This window comes from Merops nubicus, unplaced genomic scaffold, assembly GCF_000691845.1.
Source record: "Merops nubicus isolate BGI_N331 unplaced genomic scaffold, ASM69184v1 scaffold4950, whole genome shotgun sequence".
Taxonomy (NCBI): Eukaryota; Metazoa; Chordata; class Aves; order Coraciiformes; family Meropidae; genus Merops; species Merops nubicus.
In genome coordinates this window covers 42,380-64,514 of record NW_008582014.1, presented here as the reverse complement: position 1 = coordinate 64,514, position 22,135 = coordinate 42,380, and the positions used below count along the sequence as shown (strand labels likewise).

Sequence of the window (22,135 nt, the reverse complement as noted above, 5' to 3'; positions counted from 1 at the left end):
AGTCGGGTTTGGTAGAGAAGTGGCAGAAAAGGCAAAGAAAACGCGGGTCTGTTGGATTGCTGGGTTCCCTGTGGAAGAGTAGCAAAGTGAAGGTGACGGAGGGGTGGATTTGAAGTGGCAATTGAGAGGTGGAGTTCCCGGCAGAGGGGAAGGGGACGGTGCTGAGCAGCTGGGATTGAGTGTGTGGGACAACCTGGTAAAAGTAGTGGAGAAATCTGGTGTGTAGAGCTTGGTTATGCTTCTGTGGTGTGAAGGAGGAAGGAGACAGTGAAGACAAAAGTGTGACCAGAAGTAAGGGAGGGCAAAAGATTGTAAGAGGAAAGAGTTCTGTAGGGGAAAGAAAAAAAAAAAAAAACAAACCAGAAAAGTGGTGGAGAAGACAATATGGAATTAAAACCCAGAGTATCCTGGGGCTGTACCCTGCCTGCTGCATCTCCAGCGTGCAGGCACTGACCTCTCCTCAGGGAGCAAAGAGGATCAATTTTTGCCTATGTCTTATCAACAGAAGCCTGGAAAAGCATGGCAGAAAGCTGGCAGTCTCACGCTGTTTTAATTTGTTTATAGTTTATTATCTATTTGTAAAACTGGGGCTACCTTTGTGGTGGTGTTTGTGTATACACGTTGCAGTACTCCTGCTTGACGTGTAGCTGAGAAGCTCAGAGCACAGCAAGTAACTTTATCTTTAGCAAAACCTTTGTGGTCAACCCAGAGAGCAGCTAGTGACAGTAACTTCCTTCAGGCCAGGCTGCAGAATGGGTTACAGGTGGTTCAGTCGTTGCCTTCCATGTCTGTTAGGTCATGGAAGAAGCCTGGGAAATGGTTTTTAGAGTCTTTAGACTGTTTCTCTGACCTTTGTGTGAGTGTTGATGTAGAACCTGCTGTCTTAAACTGGGAAGAAGTTACCAGACTATCTTAAGCTGAAGTTGTTCAGACTTGGTGTAAGCTAGTTGTAAAACCACCAGAGGAGGAGGATTTACATAGGTCAGCTTGCAAGAAAGAGCAGAGCTGCTTCATTTCACTTCTGAATCCATCTCTCCAGAGACCTATCTATGGTGTATTTGAGGTTAAATTGCCTGAGGTTTGGGGATTTTTTTGGTTTGGTTTCAAATCATTTAATACTTTGGGGTTTTTTTTAATATCTCTTTAATCTTAACGAGTGATTCTTTGCCTCATTTAGACACTGAGGATGCCAGTGAGACTGACTTGGCAAAACATGAGGAAGAGGACTTTGTAGAAATGAAAGAACAGTGAGTAACCCATTCCAATCAAAAGCAAGATAGCATTCTGTTCATTTGGTCTCTTTTTAGTTTAGGTTTTTTTTTTTCCATAAAAATTGCCAGTACTTTAGGCCAAGATTGGGGTTTTTAAGTGCCTAGCCCATTGTAATGGCTGACAAGTCCATATACTTGTATTTCATCTTTCCTTGGTTACTTCCTCTGTTCTATATGTATTTAAGAAACTAAATGCTGCTGCTTTTTTTGGATAAAGACACAACTACAAATTTCTGGGAGCTGCTGAGTTTTCCTGCAAATGAATCCTCCTGCAGACAGATCCCTTAATTAAAATTAAAGATCTACTTTAAATAAGCCAAGCCAGAAGCCTGTTAAAATCCCTTAAAGAACAGAATGCCAGTCCTGCCCAAGGAGATGGCACCACTGAAATAATTTCCTGTGGTATTTAGGTGTGTTTGCAGTATTTGTGTTCTTGCTTACTGGCAGGGACCTGTTTTCATACAGGTTGGGAAGACTTGACCTGTGTTAAACCACAGATATTTGGTAAAGGAAACAAAAGTTTCCACCAAGACCAAAAATAGACTTTGGTGTTTTTTTTTTTTTTCAATCATGTCAAGATGAATGTGAGGAAATGTCTTTTGTTTTATACGTAGGGAGCTAACACACAAATACCAAGACTTGATAAAGAGGGAGAATGATTCTGTTGTAAAGTTTGTGGTGTCTGTAGAGCTAAAGAAAAATTAAAATCCTCTGTTACCCTGAACTGTTCCAAAAATAATTTGTGTGCATTCTGAAAATGCTGGGGTGGCAGGGGTTCTAGACAGAATGATGAACCTTTAATCTGAGTTTTATTGAGCCTTTTCATTGTCTTTTGTTGGTTTCCTGAAGTTCCTCTGAAGTTTTAAGTTTCATCTAATCAGGTTGTAACCAAAACAGTGAAATAAACTGTGTGCTTGTTTCTCAAAATGAAGTTGTGTGCTCTCTGCCTTTGTAGGATGTACCAGGACAAGCTGGCCTCTCTGAAGAGGCAGCTGCAGCAGCTGCAGGAAGGTGAGCTTTGAAGCCTTTTTATTCTTCTCAATTTTCAGCACTTTTCAAAGGCTGTAGAAGGATGAGGGTTTTGAAAGATGGACACAGCATCCTGCACTGAGTGCTGGCTTTCAGTGAGTGAAAAATACAGACACTTTGCATCCTTTTTCCCTCTGAACACTTGCAGTGAAGCCTCTGTGTGCTAAAACCTTTCTGAAAAGGAATAGTCTATTTCCAAAAAAAAAAAAAAAAAAAAACCACAAGCAATGTGCTTAACAAAATAAGCAAACTAGAGCTGTAGTTTTCTAGACACCAGTGTTGGTGTTTCAAGTGGTGCATGGCTCCTTGAGAAAATTTTAATACTTGGATTCCCACTGGAATTTTTTCCCCCAACAATTTATTTCAACTAGGTACTCTTCAGGAATACCAAAAAAGAATGAAGAAGCTGGACCAGCAGTACAAAGAGAGGATACGAAATGCAGGTAAGCTGTGTTTCTTTCTGGGATGCTGCACACAGCTTCAATTTAGAGTTTTTATAACACCTGAAGAAAAACGGGGATAATTCTATCCTTTAAAGAAAAGAAGCTGCTGGAGCAGTGGGTTCTTCTGCTTCTGGGGGTGTAGTGCTGGGTTTTTAGAGAGTGCACAAAGCATGACAGGATCTATCTTGATTTTTTTATTTATCAGCATTGGTTGCTGGCTGTTTATGAAACAGCAATAAACAGTTTGAGTATTTGAAACAGCACCAAAAAAAATAAACACAAAAGTAATAAGACAGTAAAAAAAGAGTTGTTTTTATCAGGTGCTGTGCCTGACCACTTTGGCTTGTTCTTTTGTGCAGCTTGTCCCAAACCTTCCCATGCCCTGTTTCCTTCTGTGGGCAGGAATGGGAATTTAGGCTGCATGCTTTCCCAGGGATCTGGTTTGTGCCCTGGAACAATGGACACAGCAGCTCTGCTGCCAAAGCTGCTGCTCTGTGTAGCTGTGCTGCTGAGCACAGCACTGTTCTGTGCTTTGTGTCCTGCTCTGTTCCAGGAGCAAAGGCCCAAGTTAATTTTTCAAGTGGTTAGTGCTCAGCCCTTCTGAGTAGCCTTTATTGAGTTACTTCAGAGAAGTGGCTTGGAAATCAAATCCATTTGCTCACCCTCCCTCTTTATTACTTGTTCTCTTTCCAGTAAGTTCTTATCTTGGATACTGAAGGAGGGTCTTTTATAGAACCAATGGTGTGGAAATAGGAAATGCAGCTGTTCTTCCTTCAGAAAAGTTGGATGACTGCTGTAATGCCTGGGCCATTGCTCCAGAAAACAGGATAGAGAAGCAGGGGCAGTTGTTTGATGGATGATGTGCTTCAATCTTTGAACAAAATAATGCCTTTCTGAAAGTGCTTGGAGTGGTAAAGGATTTGCTTGAGGAGTTTAAGTGAGTTGAACTACTTCTTCATAAGAATCTCTTCCCAGGTGAATTGCACATACACTAGAGCTGCATTCTAGGAGTACTGAACTGTTTTGATAAAATGAACTTAACTGCAAACTTGTGTTTCTGGCTGGCAGAGCAGTGCTGCAGCAAGGTATTTCCACCACAGGAGGGCAGAGGGTGATAACTTTCAATTTTATGATAAAAAAAAAAAAAAAATCCAGCTGCCTAGTGCTACAGGAGGAATGGGCTTTTATGTTTATCCTTCCCCTGTTGAGGTTTTGGGCCTGTGGGGGCTATTTTTTTAAGATTCACAGATATTAAAGCAGCAGTTTAACTCTACCTGTGGTTGATTACCTCCATAATACTGCTTTTACACTCAATTGGTAGAGACCTTTGCAAACCAAGTGTGACTGATGTTGGCCATTATCATCTTTGGGGTCTGTTTTGTTGGGGTTTTTTTAATTAAAAAAATCACAGTAGTACAGTGTTGCTGCTACAGCATTCTCTGAAATGTATTTGAAGCCTGGGATCTTTACAGAAGCTTTTATGTCAGTGTTGCCAAAGCTCAATATGCTGGTGCAGTATGGTGACTTGAGGACTGAGCAGGTGCCTTACGTTGCTTTTCTTGCTGCTGTCTTGAGTGAAAACTTTGTTTTGGGCATTACATCCTGAGAAAATACAAGAAGGGTCCCATCCTGCTTAATTTCAAGTTGTTAGGAGTTGCAAACCTCAGTAGCAGGACTCCAAGTCAGATCATGGATGAGGCAAATGATTTCTGGAACTCATCACTGCCATGTGATGGGACATACTCTGCAGTGATAGGTAACAATTCCCTTGCTTGTTTTCTCAGGTGTAAACAGCCTGAAATCAGAGGTGTGAGTTGAGTAGATGTCTTCTAACAGCTGCAGGATTCTTTCTGAACCAGTCAATTCGGAAATGAATGGATTGTAATTAAAGTGGGAGAAAAATGGTCTACATGCTTAATACTCCCAGGAATAGTAGCTAAACTGAATAGTATGTGATACTGCTTTGTGAGCCTTGCAAATCTGCCTGACAGTCTGCAGAAAACTATGTATTTTTGTGGAATTTTTTCATAGCTACCTTATTTTCAGTGTAGAACTGTGATGTGAGAGTAGAGGTTGGCTGAATACATACACTGGTTCACTGCAATACTCAATTATTTAAAATGTTGGGGAAGTAATTCTGTGCATCTTTGAAGATAATGAATTAAGGCTTTCTTGTCTTTCAGAACTGTTCCTCCAGCTGGAAGTAAGTATTCTTAATTCCTCAAAATATATTTTATGAACTAGATGGAAGAAGTATAAACCTACTGCTTCATCAATGAGTACTTGTCTTTAAGCCTTCTGGGAAAACAAGCACATTTTCTTCCTTTAGCCAATGTGGTTACCCTTGAGTAATACTGCTGGTATTACTTCAAATAACTTCTGTATTTTATCATTAAGATAGAATTAAAGGCAATACTTGCTCTTGGGCTGTGGTGTGCTGCCTGTGCCTTTGCCTTGTTTTATGAGGTTGTTTAAGGTAATAAATGACAATGCTCTTTATAAACCTAAACTCTCTGTGACAGACTTGATAAAGTAGGCAACATTAAAATGCTTTTTAAAACTCATGAATTATTTTGCCAGTATAGTGGCTTGCTTAGTCATTTTTAGATGGTTTTCTGTTTAATTATCAATATTGATCTTTAGAACTGCTTACAGTTTTGAACTGAAAAGCTGATCAATACAGCAGCTGAAAGAGATACCCTTCACTTGAGTCATTGCTTCCTTAGTGAACCTTCTTGTTCTTTTGGCTTCCATCAGACAGATCAGGTGGAAAAAAATTATGTCAAGGAAAAGAAGGCAGCAGCAAAAGAGTTTGAAGATAAGAAAATTGAACTTAAGGAAAATTTGATTGCGGAGTTGGAAGAGAAAAAGAAGATGATTGAGAATGAAAAGCTAACCATGGAATTAACAGGAGGTAAAACCAAGATTTGTCTTTCCCACTTTGCTACTGCTTAGAAAGAAGAGATATAAAGGTGGCAGTGCTGCTTTATACAGAACAGCTGGTGTGAAGGCTTTACAGCTTTCCAGATACTACAACGTAGAACACAAGTTGGTGGTCTTTTAATGGAAAAAGCAGTTCTTAATCAGATTCAGTGACCTGAGTTATTAACACAATGCCACAATGTCAACCTGTCAGGTGCCAGCCTGTAAAGGTTGTGTCTTTTTTTCTCTAGTAATATGGTCAAGGAGTTGTAGAAAGGCAAACAGTAAAGTTTGAAATAGGCTACTTAAAGCCAGAAAAATAGATTTGTGAGCTACATTTGTGTGCAAATTCTGGAAAATGGACTTGAAATGGATGGATTTCTTTCACGAGACCAGTTACCTTTGATGCCCTGGCAATGCCCTTTGCAATAGGGCACACAGTAGTGTGTGTACTAGAGGGGTAATTAGCCACCCTCATAAATCAGGTTGCTGTGATACTGAACCAAAAGTCTAATTTGGTTCTCTCTTTATGAGCAGCTCCCTCACATCTCACTTCATGGACAGATAGTGTTGGTTGTGTCGCTGATGCCTGTCCATGAGCTAGACCTTTTATGTTTCTTAAATAGTCTCTACAGAAATTATGTAAGCTAATAATTTAATTAGTGTTCAGAAGTGAGAATTAAAGCCTGTTTGGACTTATTCAAGAGTGTTTTTGGGTTTGTACAAATTGTTAGGGCTAATCTGGTGTGACAAACAGTTTGAGCTATGCAGCTTCCCTGATTTTATTTTTTTTTTTTTTTTTTTTTAGATGAAGTCTAGTCTGATCTTACAAGCTGTCCCTTAGCCTTAACTTTCCTGGTTTTATCCTATGCCTCTGTCTGTTCACTACTAAGTTGGGGTACACTAGGAATCTTGTAAGCAAGTATTTGTTAGTGGATCAGGATCCAGCTAGATCTTGCCTTTGGAAGTCTGCATACCAATGTTCTAGGAGTCTGAAGGAATCCAATTCTTCTATCAGCTGTTCACATCAGGATTTGGAATTGCAGAGTTGAAGGGAAAAAGAAGTTGAGGAGAGGTAAAAAGAAGTATTTAGTAGTCTGATTTGGGGACCACATGAATCTTCTTCAGGGAAACGTGTGTTCCCATTGTCGTGTGTCCTGAAGAGATGAGCTGGTTGGTCTGATACAACTCTGGGCAGAAGCATGTGAGTGACTGGAGAAGGATCCACCCTGTGTGTCAGCCTGCCCTCCCTTATCTCCTTCTTTCCAGCCTAGCAGAAGTGCAGTGTGATCTCTTTAGAAGTTATGGATTGTGTTGTGAGCATGTGCTGCTGGCTGGGAAATAAGAGCACTGAACTGCTGTGGACCTGATGGGTTTTAACTGTTGTGTTGTGTGGATCTGAACCATTAGCCTGAAATGCAGTCTTCCATGAGGCTTAAGTCTGTTGGTGCTTTAGCAGCTCTTCAAAATTTCCTTTATAAAGTTTTCATGGATCTCTCAAGAATTGTGAAGTTCTTCAAATGTTTAACAGTAAATATAAGAGACTCTCAAACTGCTGCTTTTTTTTCCCTGTGAACTTATTTGGTGCCCACTTTCAGCTGACCTGTCACAAGTGTAAGATCCAGGATGCTAAGACAGAGAAAATAAAAATCTCCCTGCCTTATTTCCATCTTAAGCAATGTAGATAACAGCTCTTTGACATCTGAAACTAATTTTTAAAAAGGAGAAGCAGCCTCCTTGACTTGGCTGCACATCTCCTTGAGTAAATACTTCAAACCAAAATGATCTACAAGGCTCTTGTAGATCAGTGTTACATGGGAGGAAAGGTTTGGATTCAACACAGAAGTTAAGGTTTTACTGTCTTCAGGGCTGTTAAAGTTCAATGTTTTTCAAATTCAGCTTAGAATCCTAGAGATAAGGTTTCTTTTGACAAACACTTGGTGGGTGGCACTTTTTCTTAAGCTTTTATCATATTCTGTGTTCCCTTGATGTGCAGCATGATCATCCTTGTTCACCCTTGAGATGAGGAGAAAAGTAATTTGGTGTGTTTTGACCAGGCATAACTGCTCAAGATTTCAGCATTTAGAGGGAGCCAAAGAGTCACCAGAGACTCAAGTGCTACCTAGGGTGTGATTCAGGTGTGCTTGAAGATGAGCAAATAATTCTCAGAACATAAAAAGAGAGCTGAAATGATGAGTTTAGCATTTAAGATGTAGTCTCTTGGTTGCCAGTTCAAGATCTCTTCATAAATTAAGGAATGATTTGTGAGAGTTTAAGTAGTTCAGTTAAGACTACCTGTAGACATTTGGACAAACTAATTTCACATAATTATTCAGTGATGAGACTTGTTTCAGTTTTACACAGATTTTTTTCTTTTCCCCAGTGCATATGCTACAATTTATTTCCTGTCAACTGCCGCTCTGCATGTTATTAATTGGGTTCATTTAATTAATCATAACTTGAAACATTTTTAGATAATCTGAATTTACTATTTGTGTTGAAAATTACTGCAGCAGACTTCTGTCAGTCTTGAATGCAGTGATTATCTGTGTTCAACACAGCTATTTGTCTAGCTGGAAGGCAAGAAAAAGAGCAACTGATCTGTAGCTGGTATTCTACATGCTATTAACTACCCAAGTGTTGTTAGCAAAGAAATCCCTGAGCTTTGCCTTCTAAATCATCTGTTCAAAAGGAGATAGCATTAAAGGAATTTGCCTGAATCCTTGTAGCATGGTTGTGGTTGTTATCTGTACCTGAAGCAGCTGGAATACACCCCCAGAGCAACTGTGCCACTTCCAGGCAGGGAAAGCTGTAACCATGGCACTGCAGCACTGTCACTGAACAGCGACCCAGCGTGACAGAGAGCTGCTACTCTGGCAGCAGTTCCAGCCTGGATACTAGAAGCTGTCACCAAAAAAAAAAAATCCAATTTTCTGTATGAAAGAGGAAAGATTATTTACCTGGTGCCTTGTAAGAAAGCTGCTGCTTCTTACTCCTTTTCCTCTGGTCTTATCAGCTCTCCAACTTCATTACTCTACAGATTCAATGGAAGTGAAGCCCATTATGACAAGGAAACTGAGGCGACGACCAAATGATCCAGTTCCAATCCCAGACAAGAGGAGGAAACCTGCCCCTGATATCCTTTTACAGAGTCATTGGAGGGCTATTGTGCTGGAAGCCAGTGTGCTACCTGCTCCTGTGCTGTTTTCTACAGCAAGGAAAGTAAAATGAGGTGCTAGGATCAGATTTTGATCTAGGAAATACTAAAGCACAATTTGTCTTCTATAATGCATGCTAAACTAATGTAACATGACTGACCTTTGGAGATCCCTCAGTATCCTAACGAACTTCAAGTGTTGTGAGATAACTTATTGATTTTTATTATCAGTGAGAATGGTTTGAATTCTTCAGGCAATTTTTTTTCACAAAGGAAAAAAACTTTACAAGAACATTCTATATAAATGCCTAGGTAATTGATTCCATAGATAGTAAATGGCTTTTTATGTGATCCAAAGCTTTTCTCATTTTGAGGTGTGACAAAACATTTGTCAGAAACATCATATTTGTCATATCAAACTAGTTTTTCCATTTCAGATAAAAGCTTCAGATCTCTAATCCAGAGAGATGCACAGCAAAAGCAAGGAGTGCTAGATTTGTTCTTTGAATACAAAAGATGAAAATCCATCTTGGTTTTATATATCACACGAGAGAGAAAAAAAACTTATCCCTTCTTTTCTGCCGTGTTGCATGTTTCTTATAATTAAAATGTTCCTTGGCTTCTGGAAATATGTTTTTAGCTCTTCTGTGATGATAGGTGCTTTTTCTATGTGTATATCAAATTTTCTTGGGAAGGAAGGCAGTGGTATTTGCTTTGCAGAGGCTTATTATTAGGTTTCAAACTTGTATGGCTTAAATCGGATTTAAGAAAAACCTTACCTTGCAGTTCTGAGTGACTCACATCTTCTGCAGGCAATATCAAACTTGAACTTACAGAGTTTATTCAATGGTCACAAGCATCTCCAGTTTTAATTAACCTCTTTCTGGTTAGAGATTCTGCTCACTCTTTCAGGGAGAAAAAAAATCATTTATTAGTGCACCTATCTCATCCAAAATAAATGAGTTTCATACTGAACATGACCTACTAATTGGGCATGATATGGCAGCCACTGTATGAAACTCTGCCTTCCCTCACTGGGGAGAGGATTAAAGTCCATCAGAACTAAAATCCTTAAAATGCAGCCTGGAAATTGTTAACTTTAATACTTCGGATGCTTTTGAATTAACAGCTTTTTGAAGAACCACTGGAAAATTCAAGCTGGAGTGGGGGTCCACAGCTTTGGGTGTTGTTTTCCTTCTGTGTACTTAGGTTTTTCTGCTGTGGAAGTGACAGAGGAGCAGCAGAAAAAGGAGGTAGGAAGATGCAGTAGTAAAACTACACACAATGATAGTGAAGCTCTCATAGGGCTGTCATACACTAACTTCTGTGTTCTGAGATTTTGGGTTTTCACATGAAGATAGGCTCTTAGTGATCCTCAGTCACATAAGGATGTGTTTTGTGCCTCCAGCTTGATTTTTCTGTTTGTTTGTTTGTTTTCCTTTGTGGGGCTTTCCTCCTATTCTCCTTGTCTCTCTCTTCCTGCTTACTGAGCTGCAAAACGATGAGTTTCTTTGTTTCTTTTCCTAGGCTTGGGTGAGATTTGGCCTCGTTGTACAAATATGAAGTGAGTCTGTTCTGTTTCAGCTCCCAGATTTTCTACAGAAATGCAAGATGAAAACCACTGAAAACGCTTGTGCTTGATGCCTCCATGAAGTAAATGTCAATGCACTAAAAGTTTTTCACTGATGGTTATTTTTGGATAAGTTAAAATGATTTTACACTCTATTTGCTGCTAAATATGAGGCTTTGTGGACACAGACTTGTATTAATTCATATGACAAAAAAAGCTCAAGTATGACACTTCCTAAAATCTTACACAACTTTATAGAAACATCTTGGCTTACGTTTAGTCAAGTGAAGTATCATTGACCTTTAAATTTTAGCCTTGCTTGTCAAGACCTTATGAGAACCTTAATTCTGAATACCTCAGCTCAATTATTTGTTGACTGATGAACAAATAATGGAGGACCTGAGGACACTGAATAAGGTAGGGATTATTGCTCTTTATTTTAAAGAGAAATCTAATGCTTCCCCTGAAAAGAACAGGGCTCTCTGGTTTATGTTCCTTTTTGAGAAGTGGGACTGTTTCATCCCAGTAGGCTTTCTGAAGTAACACAATAGAAGATCTATCGAGGTGTTATCTCCTTTTTATTTTAACAGGTTTAATTAACCTAATTAAAATGACTATCATCTAAAAATGTTGCCTTTTGTCTGAACCAAGCAATGAGCTGTCTTACAGAGTTTCTTCCCCCGCATGCCTGAACAGATGTTAAGGTGTTTTTCTGAGAGATCACAGGCTGCCTTTAATTTAGGCCATAGCATGGCATTGGTTTTCTAGTGTTTTGGGGTTTTTTTTTGTTGCAACACTTCAGCAAACTGGATGGAGTGTACTAGATAGGGTGCAGTTTTTCTGGGTTTGGTTAACCTGTTGCTTTTTTGCTCAACATTTTAAGGCTATATATCCATATCTAATTTTTTATAGAGACTACTCATTAAGGCTTTTAAGGATGGTTGTGGAACATGGGTTTTATGTCAGCTCTTGAGGTGTCTGTAACAATTTCTCTTGGATTTATTTTACATTGGATCATGCTCAAAAATAGAGTGTTAGATGGGTTTGGGATTGACTTGTTCTAGTAGATGATCTGAATGCTCTAAAGCTCAAATTAGTACACTTGCATGGTGATACTGGTTAGCCACACCTTTGGCTTCTCAGAGCATGCTGTTCTGGTTATGTGATATGTTGTTTCATAATTATTTAAAAAGAGAAGCATTTAGAGCATGGAAAGCAAGACTATCTGAAACTATTACTGCAGACTTCCATGGCTGGTGTCAGATCTCTAACACTTCTCTGCTCTCTTTCCATGTAGCTCAAATCACCCAAGAGACCAGGTGAGTTAACACTTGCACTGCGACCTGTTCAGTGATGCTGTTTTGAACAGAATTCTATTGTAAACCGACTTTATAATTGCTGACTGTGTAATTTGACTGTGTAATTGCTGACCTTGTAATTTGACTGTATAATTCTTTTGACTGTAATTGCTGTTCTGTGTGTAGCTGCTGCAGGGAATGTGTGAAGCCTCTTCCTCTGTGTGGAAGTTTGTTGGGGGTGGGGAGGGACTCACAGGCATCTTTGTTGTCTGAAACATTTGGGCATGGGACAATCTTAACTGTGTGGAGATGTTTTTCCATTATATTCAGCTGCATCTGAGCAGCTTGCCTGCTTGTCAGGTAGATGGAAGAATCAAGCACTTAAAGGTTTTCGTGCCTTCAACTCTCTAGATGTGTCTGCACACTTTATTTCAAGACAGAGTGGTAGTAACTTGCCTAACTGACCCTATTTAACTACTTCAGAATTAAAATCAAGTACAGACTGTGTCACCTACCTGTCAAGATTTTTTCAGATAAATGTTCTATTTTAGTGAATGTTATCCTTTGTACATTCAAGGTAAAGGGTGAATTATTTGTCTCAATAGAGTATTTTTCTCATGTGTGGTGGACATGTGCTGCCCTTTAAATGCAATCTCTCTCCTGTTCTCAGCCTCTCCCTCCTCTCCTGAACACCTCCCAGCTACACCAGCAGAGTCTCCAGCACAGCGGTTTGAAGCCCGGATAGAAGATGGGAAACTCTACTATGATAAAAGATGGTAAGTCCTGGCAGATTTCTGGTTTCAGTTAGTCCGAGTGTTGTGTAGTGAGGAGACTGAGACTGCAGAGAAAAACTGCTTTGACAGAAGAACTCGAGGACAAAATGTTTTTGGGGAGAGGTTGCTGCTGCCTCCAAGGACTAATCCTCATGCCTTTGGCAAATCAGAAGTAGCTACTGGCTCGAATAAAAGGAGGCTTAAATCTTTTCTATGGAGGCAGTGGTGCACACTGTGACACTTGGGAGAGGTTGTTGTCAAGCCTAATGTTAGGTCAGAGAGCCAGGCACAGTGTGATGTAGCTGTGAAACTGGTCAGCTGGGATACAGGCACTCTGACTGCTGGATTCACAGTCCTGGTGCTTGGCTTTGGAGGATGCTGGCCCATTGTTCCACAAGGTGGCAGAAGAAATGTCGTGCACCAGATGAGCAGAATGAAAAATGTTTCTAATAAATCCAAATAACCTTTAAAGATCAAACCCACACGGGAGAAGCAACTTTGGAATTACTGATTGGATTTAGCTCTCTTAAGTGTTATGGGCATATAGCTCTGCAAGCTTCACAAAACACAAGGAAAATATCAAATTTTGCAGAGAAATCTTAGTAGGTCTTACACTTAATCCGTGTGACGTGCACAACTGGATAATCAAGGGGGCAATCTAGAACTCCTTGAGCAGGAAGCAATTTGCAAGTCACATGCTTATTTGTAGCCTGCTTTGGTGTTCTGGTGGCTCAAAATAACAAGTGAAGAGGTTGCAATTTTATCATGGAAAATGACAGGGGTGAAGCACATGTTGTACACAACAGCCATCTCCAACAGCTGGTCAGTTTTTCCTTTTCTATTGGTCTTCTGACAGTGAAGTTTCATCGTGGGTTCAGTGTATACAGCTTTGATAAAAGCTGCTGCCTGGAGCTTCAGCTTCATGGGAGCATGAAGCAGGCATGAACAGAACAGGCCACTTTGTCATTTCACAAATAAGTTCTTTTTTTCCCTTTAGTAACTTTTTTGTGTAAAGTGGCTATCCTCTAGAATATATTTGGATGAATAAACTGTTCCTCAGAATTTTGAAGCATCTCTCTGGAGTAATCTGTCAGTAAAGCTCCCACCAAACCAGGGAGAGCTTCCGTGAGCCCAGCTGAATCTCTTGAAAGCACAGGCTCTCTGGAGGGTATCTAGCTGGGACAGGAAACACTTAACAGATACTGTTATATGCTGAATTCAAGTGTCATGTGGATCTCACTGTCAGGAATTCCAGCTGTTCCCTTTCCTGTCTTCCTTGTTCTTACACTGTTTTAAGATAAGTATTTTACATTTTTTTGGCTGTAATAGTCCTGCTTAGATTATTTATTTATTTATTTTATTGCTAGTAATAGTATTTGTGCAAAGTAGCTGGTATTTTAAAATGCTGAAGTAACTCCTGATAGTGGGAGGGTAATTTTTTCTAAGGTGTACTGAGGCTGCAGCTGCTGGCATGCACCAGAAATAATAAAACTGGCAGCTCAGGAGTGACTACGTTCTCCAGTTCCTGACAGCAGCCATGAAGGACAATGATCTCAAAACTGTGAGTGTTTAGGGCTAGTTATGGATTCCCTAAGGTCTTGCAGAGATTTTTCCAAACATGCCTTTAAAGTGGAGGCTTTGTATAGGGAGTTTCAGATGAATGTGGAATTAGACTTCAGGTTTTTATACTCTCTCAATTTGCTCTTTACACACTACCCCAGTCAGATCCTAAAATAGTTTGTTGTAAAACGACCATATTTTTGCTTTTAGCTTTCTGTTTACAATAATGCAGAGTGATTTCTTTCAATCTTCTGACAGAGATACAGTGAAAAAATCCTAGCCTTTCAGCAAAATATTTTGTAGCAGAAAGTGGAATCATTTCTGCTTGTTTCACTTGTGTACTGCAGAGCAAGAGTTGTTTGGCACTTTCCTTCTCTTGAAAGCCAACTTAAATTTCATTGCATTTCTTATCTGAAGTATTTCCCTGAGTTCTACCCCTCTGTTCCCCTGTGGATATATAGACCTAGCAGAAGGCTGAATGTGTAACTGAGAGGTACCAGCTTACTGTGGCTTCAGCTGACTCATGTCTCTTTGTGCCACTCTTCCATGAAGAAGTGCTGAACTAACTTGTTGCCTTGTCTAGATTTACCTTACACAGATCTACTGATGGATGGTAACGTGTGGTGTGAAATCCAGGGGCTGAAGCCAGCTTCCTGTGTATCATTAGCTTGGGAATTCACTGATAATCAAAAATGGGGTAGAAAGAGCTCTGAGTGGAAAAATGATTTCATTATCTGTGCAGGCACAGGTATCACTTGAGAGCTGGGATGTGCAGCAGTATCTTCTGCACTGGGAATTCTCAGTAGTTACTTGGCATGGTAGGGCACTGCTGGACTGAGATTTTGATGTCGTCTTTTAGTGAAGTCTGGTTTGTAGTTGTTCCTTTATATCAATGGATGATCATTTTGGGCTCAGTAAATAGATTTTTGACTTGGATCATTGCTGCTATTGCCTTGCCCTGGACTCACTGACACATTTTCTGTTAACATAAAGGAGGAGCAGTAATAGTTAGGCACAAGTATCTGAAGATTGCAGGATCTGGGGTTTTTTGTTAGCTCAGCCAGCCTGTGGGTAATTAGTATGTTTGGAAGGCTGACACTGTGAGTTCTGTTACTGGCAAGCAGCATGAACACTCGGAGTACACAAGCCAGTAAGAAGAGACTGTGGAATAAACTCTTGGAAGATTTCCATATTTACAGTATGGTTGTTGTAGAAATAAGTAAAGATTATGCAAATCAGTGTGTTTTGACAAATGGCTGTCAGCCAATCAGACTGCAGGGACCTGCATACTGAGTAGTTACTGAGAGAGTCTCAGTGCAGTGATTCTGCAGCTTGGATTGCCCAGTTCTATATGAAGTCCATCATGATTAGGGTAAAGGTGGAAATATGTTTTTATAACTATAAAACATTCTGTTGCTCTCTTGATTAAGTTCATTTACTTAAAACTAACCTGTTTCAATATAATTAGTTCTGCCTGTGGAACTCTCCTAGGCAGAACAACCATAATCTGGGGAGTTTTGTCTAGCACACTTTGCAGCACTTAGCAGAAACATGTTCTGCAAAGAAGGCAAGACCATGAAATCGAGCAGTTCAGAGTTATGAATTTCAATGTTTTTGCTTTGTCCTATGCAAGATGCACTAAAAATATGACTAAATTAGGATCTGAAGGCAGGGAAAAGATGGATATGCTTCAACACAGCCTCCTCATGGCAGGTGTAGACAATGTCTTACAGAGTCAGTCACTCATCACTTACCATTTTGGGTATTTTCACAAAAACAATATTAGAAAATTGAGGTCTCTGTTTAAACAATTGACAGGTTGCACCAATTGAGTGCAATTCACTTTGGTGGTGCACTAGTAACTTTGTATGGAGGCATGTGAACAACTGGAGTATCTGTTATTTGCTCTGTCACATTTTATCAGACACAATACAGAGCTGCCTTCTAAAATCAGCCCCATGTCTCACGTATGAAAGGCTAGTTTGACTAACTCTTGAAACGGGCTTGTTGTCAGTCAGTGTTCTCCTCTCTTGGGGCTTAGTACTCTGCCTCTCCTTTCTGGTATGAAATCTGTTTTCAGTAATCTTGGTACAGAATTGTATGTGAATTGGGAGAGCTTCATGCATTCTGGAGCCTCATTTCAATGCACAGTGTGTGTGTAGATCCAGACCACCTGCTGTGTTGGCAAAGATAGGGAAGTTGGTGTGGAAGGAAAAAGGGTGGACTTCACCTCTATTCCATCCTAATGCTTGTAGAATCCTAGCATTATCTTACATTTCATTTCTCAGTCTTTGGACAGCTAATTGTTTCATGTGTGTGTTTGTAATTCTTTTTGCAGGTACCACAAGAGTCAGGCTATTTACCTGGAGTCCAAAGAGAACACTAAGATCAGCTGTGTGATCAGTTCTGTGGGTGCCAACGAGGTACGTGGGCTGTGGTGTTTTTCGTGGCAGTGGGGAAGGCCGTGGGTAGACAGCTCTCTGGTAAGGACTAAGAGGATATCAGCACTACTTTCAGAAAGATGTAGTTGTCTGGTGTCTAAGGAAGACAAATTAAAGATAAAAATGAGTAGAGATTTCTTCTTGAGCCAGATCTGAGGTGGGAAGAGACTTGTCGTGTTTATAAAGAATGTTCCTGCCTTTTGCAAGTAGTATTTTGGCAGGCAGAAAACATGGGGTGAACTGATGTGATGCAGCTCATTGGCACTGCATTCCTATGTTCCATTATGTCAAGAAAGTACATACAGTTATTAATGAAAAATGGGGAAAATAAAAATCCCATTGCAAATTCAGAAGAGAGAAAATTTTGTCACCAAATTTAGCTGTTACACAGGGAGACAATTCTTCCTGCTAAGTGGAGGACATGGGTGAAGTAAGCTGGCAGCATTCATCACCAACTTGGGAGACAAGGCAGGTGAGACATCTGTCTGAGACAATCTCCTTGTGGCTAATGACTAAGGCTTAGAGAAGGGGGTGAGGAGAGGTGTGTGCTGATTGATGTGAATCTGGCTGGCAATAAGTGCTCGAGCAGCACATCTGTTGGGCAGAGGGAGCAGCTTGTTCTTTGCTTGCTGATTCCAGACCCTGCCAGGAGAGAAATGACTGACTTGCATGGACTCTTCAGTCAGCCAATAAAGTAACTTTCATTTGTTCTGCCAGCAAAGGGAAAATATTTTATTTTCAACAAAATGAATTGCATATGGGGTATGTTTTGTGTCACAAATATTCCCCTTGCAGTAAGAGTTGTTGCACTGAATGGTTGCTTATTTAGATGAAGTGATAGTAGCAGCATGCTAATGGATACATTTAATCAAATAGCAGTGCTATATTTAAGTTACTATTGTTTAAAACTCAATCATTTGGGAGCATCTTACCTGAAGCCTGAGGGAAATGAGGTCCGTTAATTATTATTGCATGAATTGCACTTTCAATTGAGACAGGAGGTGTAGTTTGGGTTTTGTGGGGTTTTTTTTGAGAGGAACAGCACATGTTTGCCCTGTGATGGTTCATTGCAACAGTATAAAGAATAAAAAAGTCTTAACAGAATCCTGAAATGAGAAGGTATTCTCTTAGAGTACACTGTGCCCATCTCAGATTTCATCTCACATGGTCCAGCCCATGGTATTGCAAAAAGAAGTCGAGTTATTCAAAGCAGCTTTACTGAAAATACTTGCTGGTGGGGAGACACTGTGTATTTCCATCCATGCTCAAAGGGAAAAGACTTCAGCTAAGAAATACTAGAGGTATTAGGGGATGCAGCTGCCTTCTTGTGGCTGGGCAAAGGAAGCAGCTCACAGTGTATCAGAGGCATCTTTGTTCCTGCAAAGGTCTGAATCAGTTTTCTTAAACTGGATTTGAGTTCTGTAACTGGCTGGGGGCCTCTCCAACAGTCTGAGCTGTGAGGATCCCCCTTCAAAACCAAAAATATCTTCCCAGGCCTCAGCTTTTTAAGACTTGGTGATGCTTAGGTCTAAACAGAATATAATTCTATCACTTTTGATGTGATTTCCTTGGAAACTGTGCATCAAATGCTATCAAATGTGGAAATCATTGGCCGTGTGCATGGAACAAATTCAGTCATTTGCATTCTGACAACAATAAACTCTGCAGTACGTGCAGGGAAGCTTTTTATTCCCATGGGTTTATTCAGCAATCTCAGTTTGGAAATTGAAAAAAGGAGGGAACTTATTTTTCTTCTACAGTCTAGGAATAAAAAAACAATTCAAAGATGGATTTTAGTTTCTATTTACTATCCCCTTCAGTTCTTTAAAATTAATAGATGTTACCTTCTGACTGCAAAATACGTTGTATGTCTAAACCAGCAGCTTTAAGTTGAGAACACTTGGTGCTTTTATTTTTCTGAACTGTGGCACATTTTAGCCTTAATAAGTAATTTTGATATTGTGATCCTGTAAAATTGAATTTTAATCTTCTTCCAAATAGAACTTAACAAAGCAGCTAACTTTGGCAAAACAAATGCACCATTCAGCATGTTGGGATAGTATAAAACTGTACGTGTGTGTTCTGTGAAGTTGCTCAGAGTTTGTAGATTTAAGAATCTTTGGAGGGTTAGTAAAGCACCAAATTCTTGAAACTTGCAGTGGAGAGATAGAATCCACCTTCATTGATAATCAATTGGTGTAGAGAAATAACTCAAGTACACATGCAAGCAAATATTACATTTATTTTATATTGAGGGCTTGTACTAGTAAAGTCGATTAATAATTAAAACAGAGTTAAATCATGACAGGCCTGTAGCTAGTGTGGTATCTAAAAAACCCAATGTTTTGGATAAATCACAACTCACCACTAACTTTACAGTCTTTTGCAGTAGGCAGGATTGGACTTGTCTAGTCTAGTACTAGACTACTAATACTGCTACTAGTACTTAGTAGGAGCTTGATAACTCTTATTTTCCATGCGCTTATGTAGATATGTTTAAATGCACTAGAATGGTAAAATGCAGAGGAGTTTTCACTCAGATTTGATCTTTAACGTGTAGGTATTTGGGTATAAAGTTCTTGAAAGTGATTTTTGTTTTTTAAAAATGGAGTGGCTGGCTCCATGGCAGCAATTTGTCCTTTGTAACAAACTGTGTTGGTAACTTGTGTGAATTCTTCCATGCTGGTGTTTAAAAAAGAGACCCTTGTATCTTCAGATACAATTTAATACATTGTGAAAAATGCTTCACTGAACAAAATCAGAATAAGCTTTTCATTTGACTAATAGCTACTTGTCTGGGCAAATCTCAGGGTAGGTAATTTTATGATCTGTGGATCTATAGAGACTTACTCTTGATTAGATAAAGCTTAGTGCCAGAGTTCTGCTGGAAGCTGTAGCAGAAGGAAGCTTGCTTTCCTGATGATGCTTGGAAAGGGTCATTTTTCTTGATGACTGTTTTGAGCAGGAAGCTAAGGGGGTAAAGCTAGAAACCCTATTTCATTTTCTCTTTGGGTTGCAAACACCTAATGTCAGGAGGGAGAAGGGATTAAGCTAAATCATCTGTGCACCCTGAGTAGCAGAGACGTTCAGAGCTGGCAATACAAATACATGGACTTATTTGTCTGTGTTTTACTCACTGTGGGTTTTGTCTTTTTCTCCCCAATATATCTCCCTGTCCCTTTTTGTTTTTGTTGCATGCAGATCTGGGTGAGGAAGACCAGTGACAGCACAAAGATGAGAATCTACCTGGGCCAGCTGCAGCGAGGTGTGTTTGTCATTCGCCGACGATCAGCTGCATGACTGGATGATCTTCCTGGGTCTTTGGGGTTTTTTTAAACCAATAGACAAACCTCTAACAGGGAATGGCAGAGTCTGTTCACTCACCTTAGCAGCAGACAACACTGCCATGACTTCTTCTGAAACAGTTTGTGGCTGGCCACATAATCCCCAGTAGTCCTTAAACCTTTAGTGATACCCAAGCACTGCCCTGGACTGTTTCTGGATTTTGCATCAAGCTTCTGTATGCTTTCTTTGTATTTTGGGTGACTATTTAAGAAGACTTTGCACCATACCTTTTTCATCGTTGTTTCACAGTGCATAGATGGGACTCATGTTGAAAACAACTTTTGTATTTTGAATCAGCCCAGTGGAAGAAGCTTTGCTTGTCAAGACCTGAGGTTATTCATTCTTTTGAGGTTTGTTTTCCTGCAAGGCTCAAGATGTTGGGCAAAAGGAGTTTAATCTTGCCAGCCTCCAGCTGCAGCAGAGAGATGCATCTGTAATACCTGATACACGACATCAGCTTTGTTGGATGAACTGTTTAAAGTCTTGAGCACTGAGGCTTTTTTGGTAGCTTAGACGCTGCTGAAAATCCAGTTGATTTTGATGTTGTTAAGCAGTCACACGTGGTTAATCAGAAGCTTCCATTTTTCTCCACATTAAAAAACCCTTCAATGAACAAGCAAAGAGTGCTTGCTGAAGTAATTTCCTGAAACAGGTAGATGAGTATAAACCAAAGGATTAATTAGCTGGACTTGGCAGAGACCATATGAACTACATGTCCAAGTATAACCTCTCACATGTAGAGAGTCAAAAGGTAAATTGCACTTTCTTTGCTGAAGCTTAGAGTCATGCTGGAATCCTGCTGACTGAAGATTCTGGATCTGTTGTGTCTTTCAAGGAAGCTTAGCACAGAGTAGAAAGCAGGATTTATATACTTGTTGTGTAGAGTTGGAACCTTCATTCCCTATAATGTCATGCACAGGTTTCCCTTTGAAGGGTATTTTAATCACTGGAGATAACTCTGGGCTTCTACACTTGCCCAGCAAATAGCACAAGTGAAAATGCTCAAGTGGTGACGTAAGTATACTCCCTCCCCAGATGTTTAAAGATCTGACTGGCATTCCTTTAATGTTCCCACTCTTGCTGATGGCTGAAACCACCAATACCACGTGTGACAGCTTTGGTGTGAACCATGCAGCGTGCTGGCAATGCTGTCAGATCCTTGCCTTCTGTGCAGGAGAACTGTGCTCCTCTGGATTCCTGGACAAAACGTTATTTCTGCCTTTATCAGTATCTGTCCCTTTGAGGCATCTTTTGTGTTTGCTGTTGAACTGCCTTCTTGTTCAGCATCAGTCGAGCCTTTCTTTCATACCTGGATAAATGGAGTATTTTAAATGACTGTCTCTGTTTCTTTTACTTCCTGCAGTTGGGTGGCAGTCACATCCCAGTAACTGAGAGGTGTGTGTGTGTGGATCTGGGGAGTGGAGTGCTATGGTTGAGATCCTGATGTCTTCCCTTTGTTGCCAAGACACCTATTTTTACTGTGTTTAGAGTTTCAGCTGGAGTTTTGGGAAGGAGAGGAGAGGGTTTCTGTTTCCCACCCCTCAAAAATGTGTCATCTTTGCTGCATTGTTAGTCAGGTGGGAAGCAGCAGGCTGTATTTTGTCAAGTTAACAGCATATTACTATAACTTAGCAATTTCTGCACGTGTGGCAGGTTTTTAATAAGGTGATGATGTATCAAACAGGATTTGTCACTGAGCCTTAAAATAAACATCGTAGTTCTTACAATAAAAAGTGGTAAATCAATAGCAGGATTTGTTTCCTATGTATGTAATTGTATCAGTGTGTATGTTGAAATAGCTGGAAAATTTGCTTAAGCTGGGGGAAGATCTCTTGCCAGCCTGCTAACAGCATGTGAGCTCTCTGCTGCTGTGACTTTACCTGTTTTGGCAAAACTTCAGAGGTATGGGTAGAAGTGTGGAAGTGCAGCAGCTCTCCTGGAGCCAGGCGTGGTATAGCTGCACGTTGTGTAAGCTTAATTATATAGCTTTGACACCACATCTTCATCTGAATCAACAGCTTCTGCTCACCAGCCCTGTTCCTTGGCAGAAGGGAGAAAGAAAAGCTGCTCTCACAGCCAAAAGCCTGTTTTTCCATCAGCTGTGGCTTTATACTGGGGGGGTAGGGAGGATGGTGGGGGTGGGATGGGACACACATTTCTAGTTCACACCCTAAATGGAATTTGAAGAGTCTTCTGGGAGAAAATACCTGTGTGCCTGTTGCACCACTTCCCTCTTCTGTAACCTCCCTGTGGACACCCAGCCGTGCTGAGGAGGTTACTGTTGATACAAGGAGTCATCTTGTGCTGCTGCACAATCAAACAGTGT

General features: G+C 40.2%; 1 protein-coding gene across 1 annotated transcript; it reads left to right on the top strand.

The window, feature by feature from the left end:
- Window positions 1-1,177: 1,177 nt before the first annotated feature.
- Window positions 1,178-20,010, top strand: SUDS3 (suppressor of defective silencing 3 homolog (S. cerevisiae); the record flags this gene model as incomplete). The annotated part of the gene is made up of 11 exons (XM_008936254.1): window positions 1,178-1,247; window positions 2,227-2,282; window positions 2,672-2,743; window positions 4,927-4,946; window positions 5,501-5,657; window positions 8,706-8,801; window positions 10,748-10,809; window positions 11,690-11,711; window positions 12,361-12,466; window positions 16,362-16,446; window positions 19,666-20,010. Coding segments are annotated over 11 exons (845 nt in total), but the record flags the coding sequence as incomplete, so codon positions are not given.
- Window positions 20,011-22,135: the final 2,125 nt, after the last annotated feature.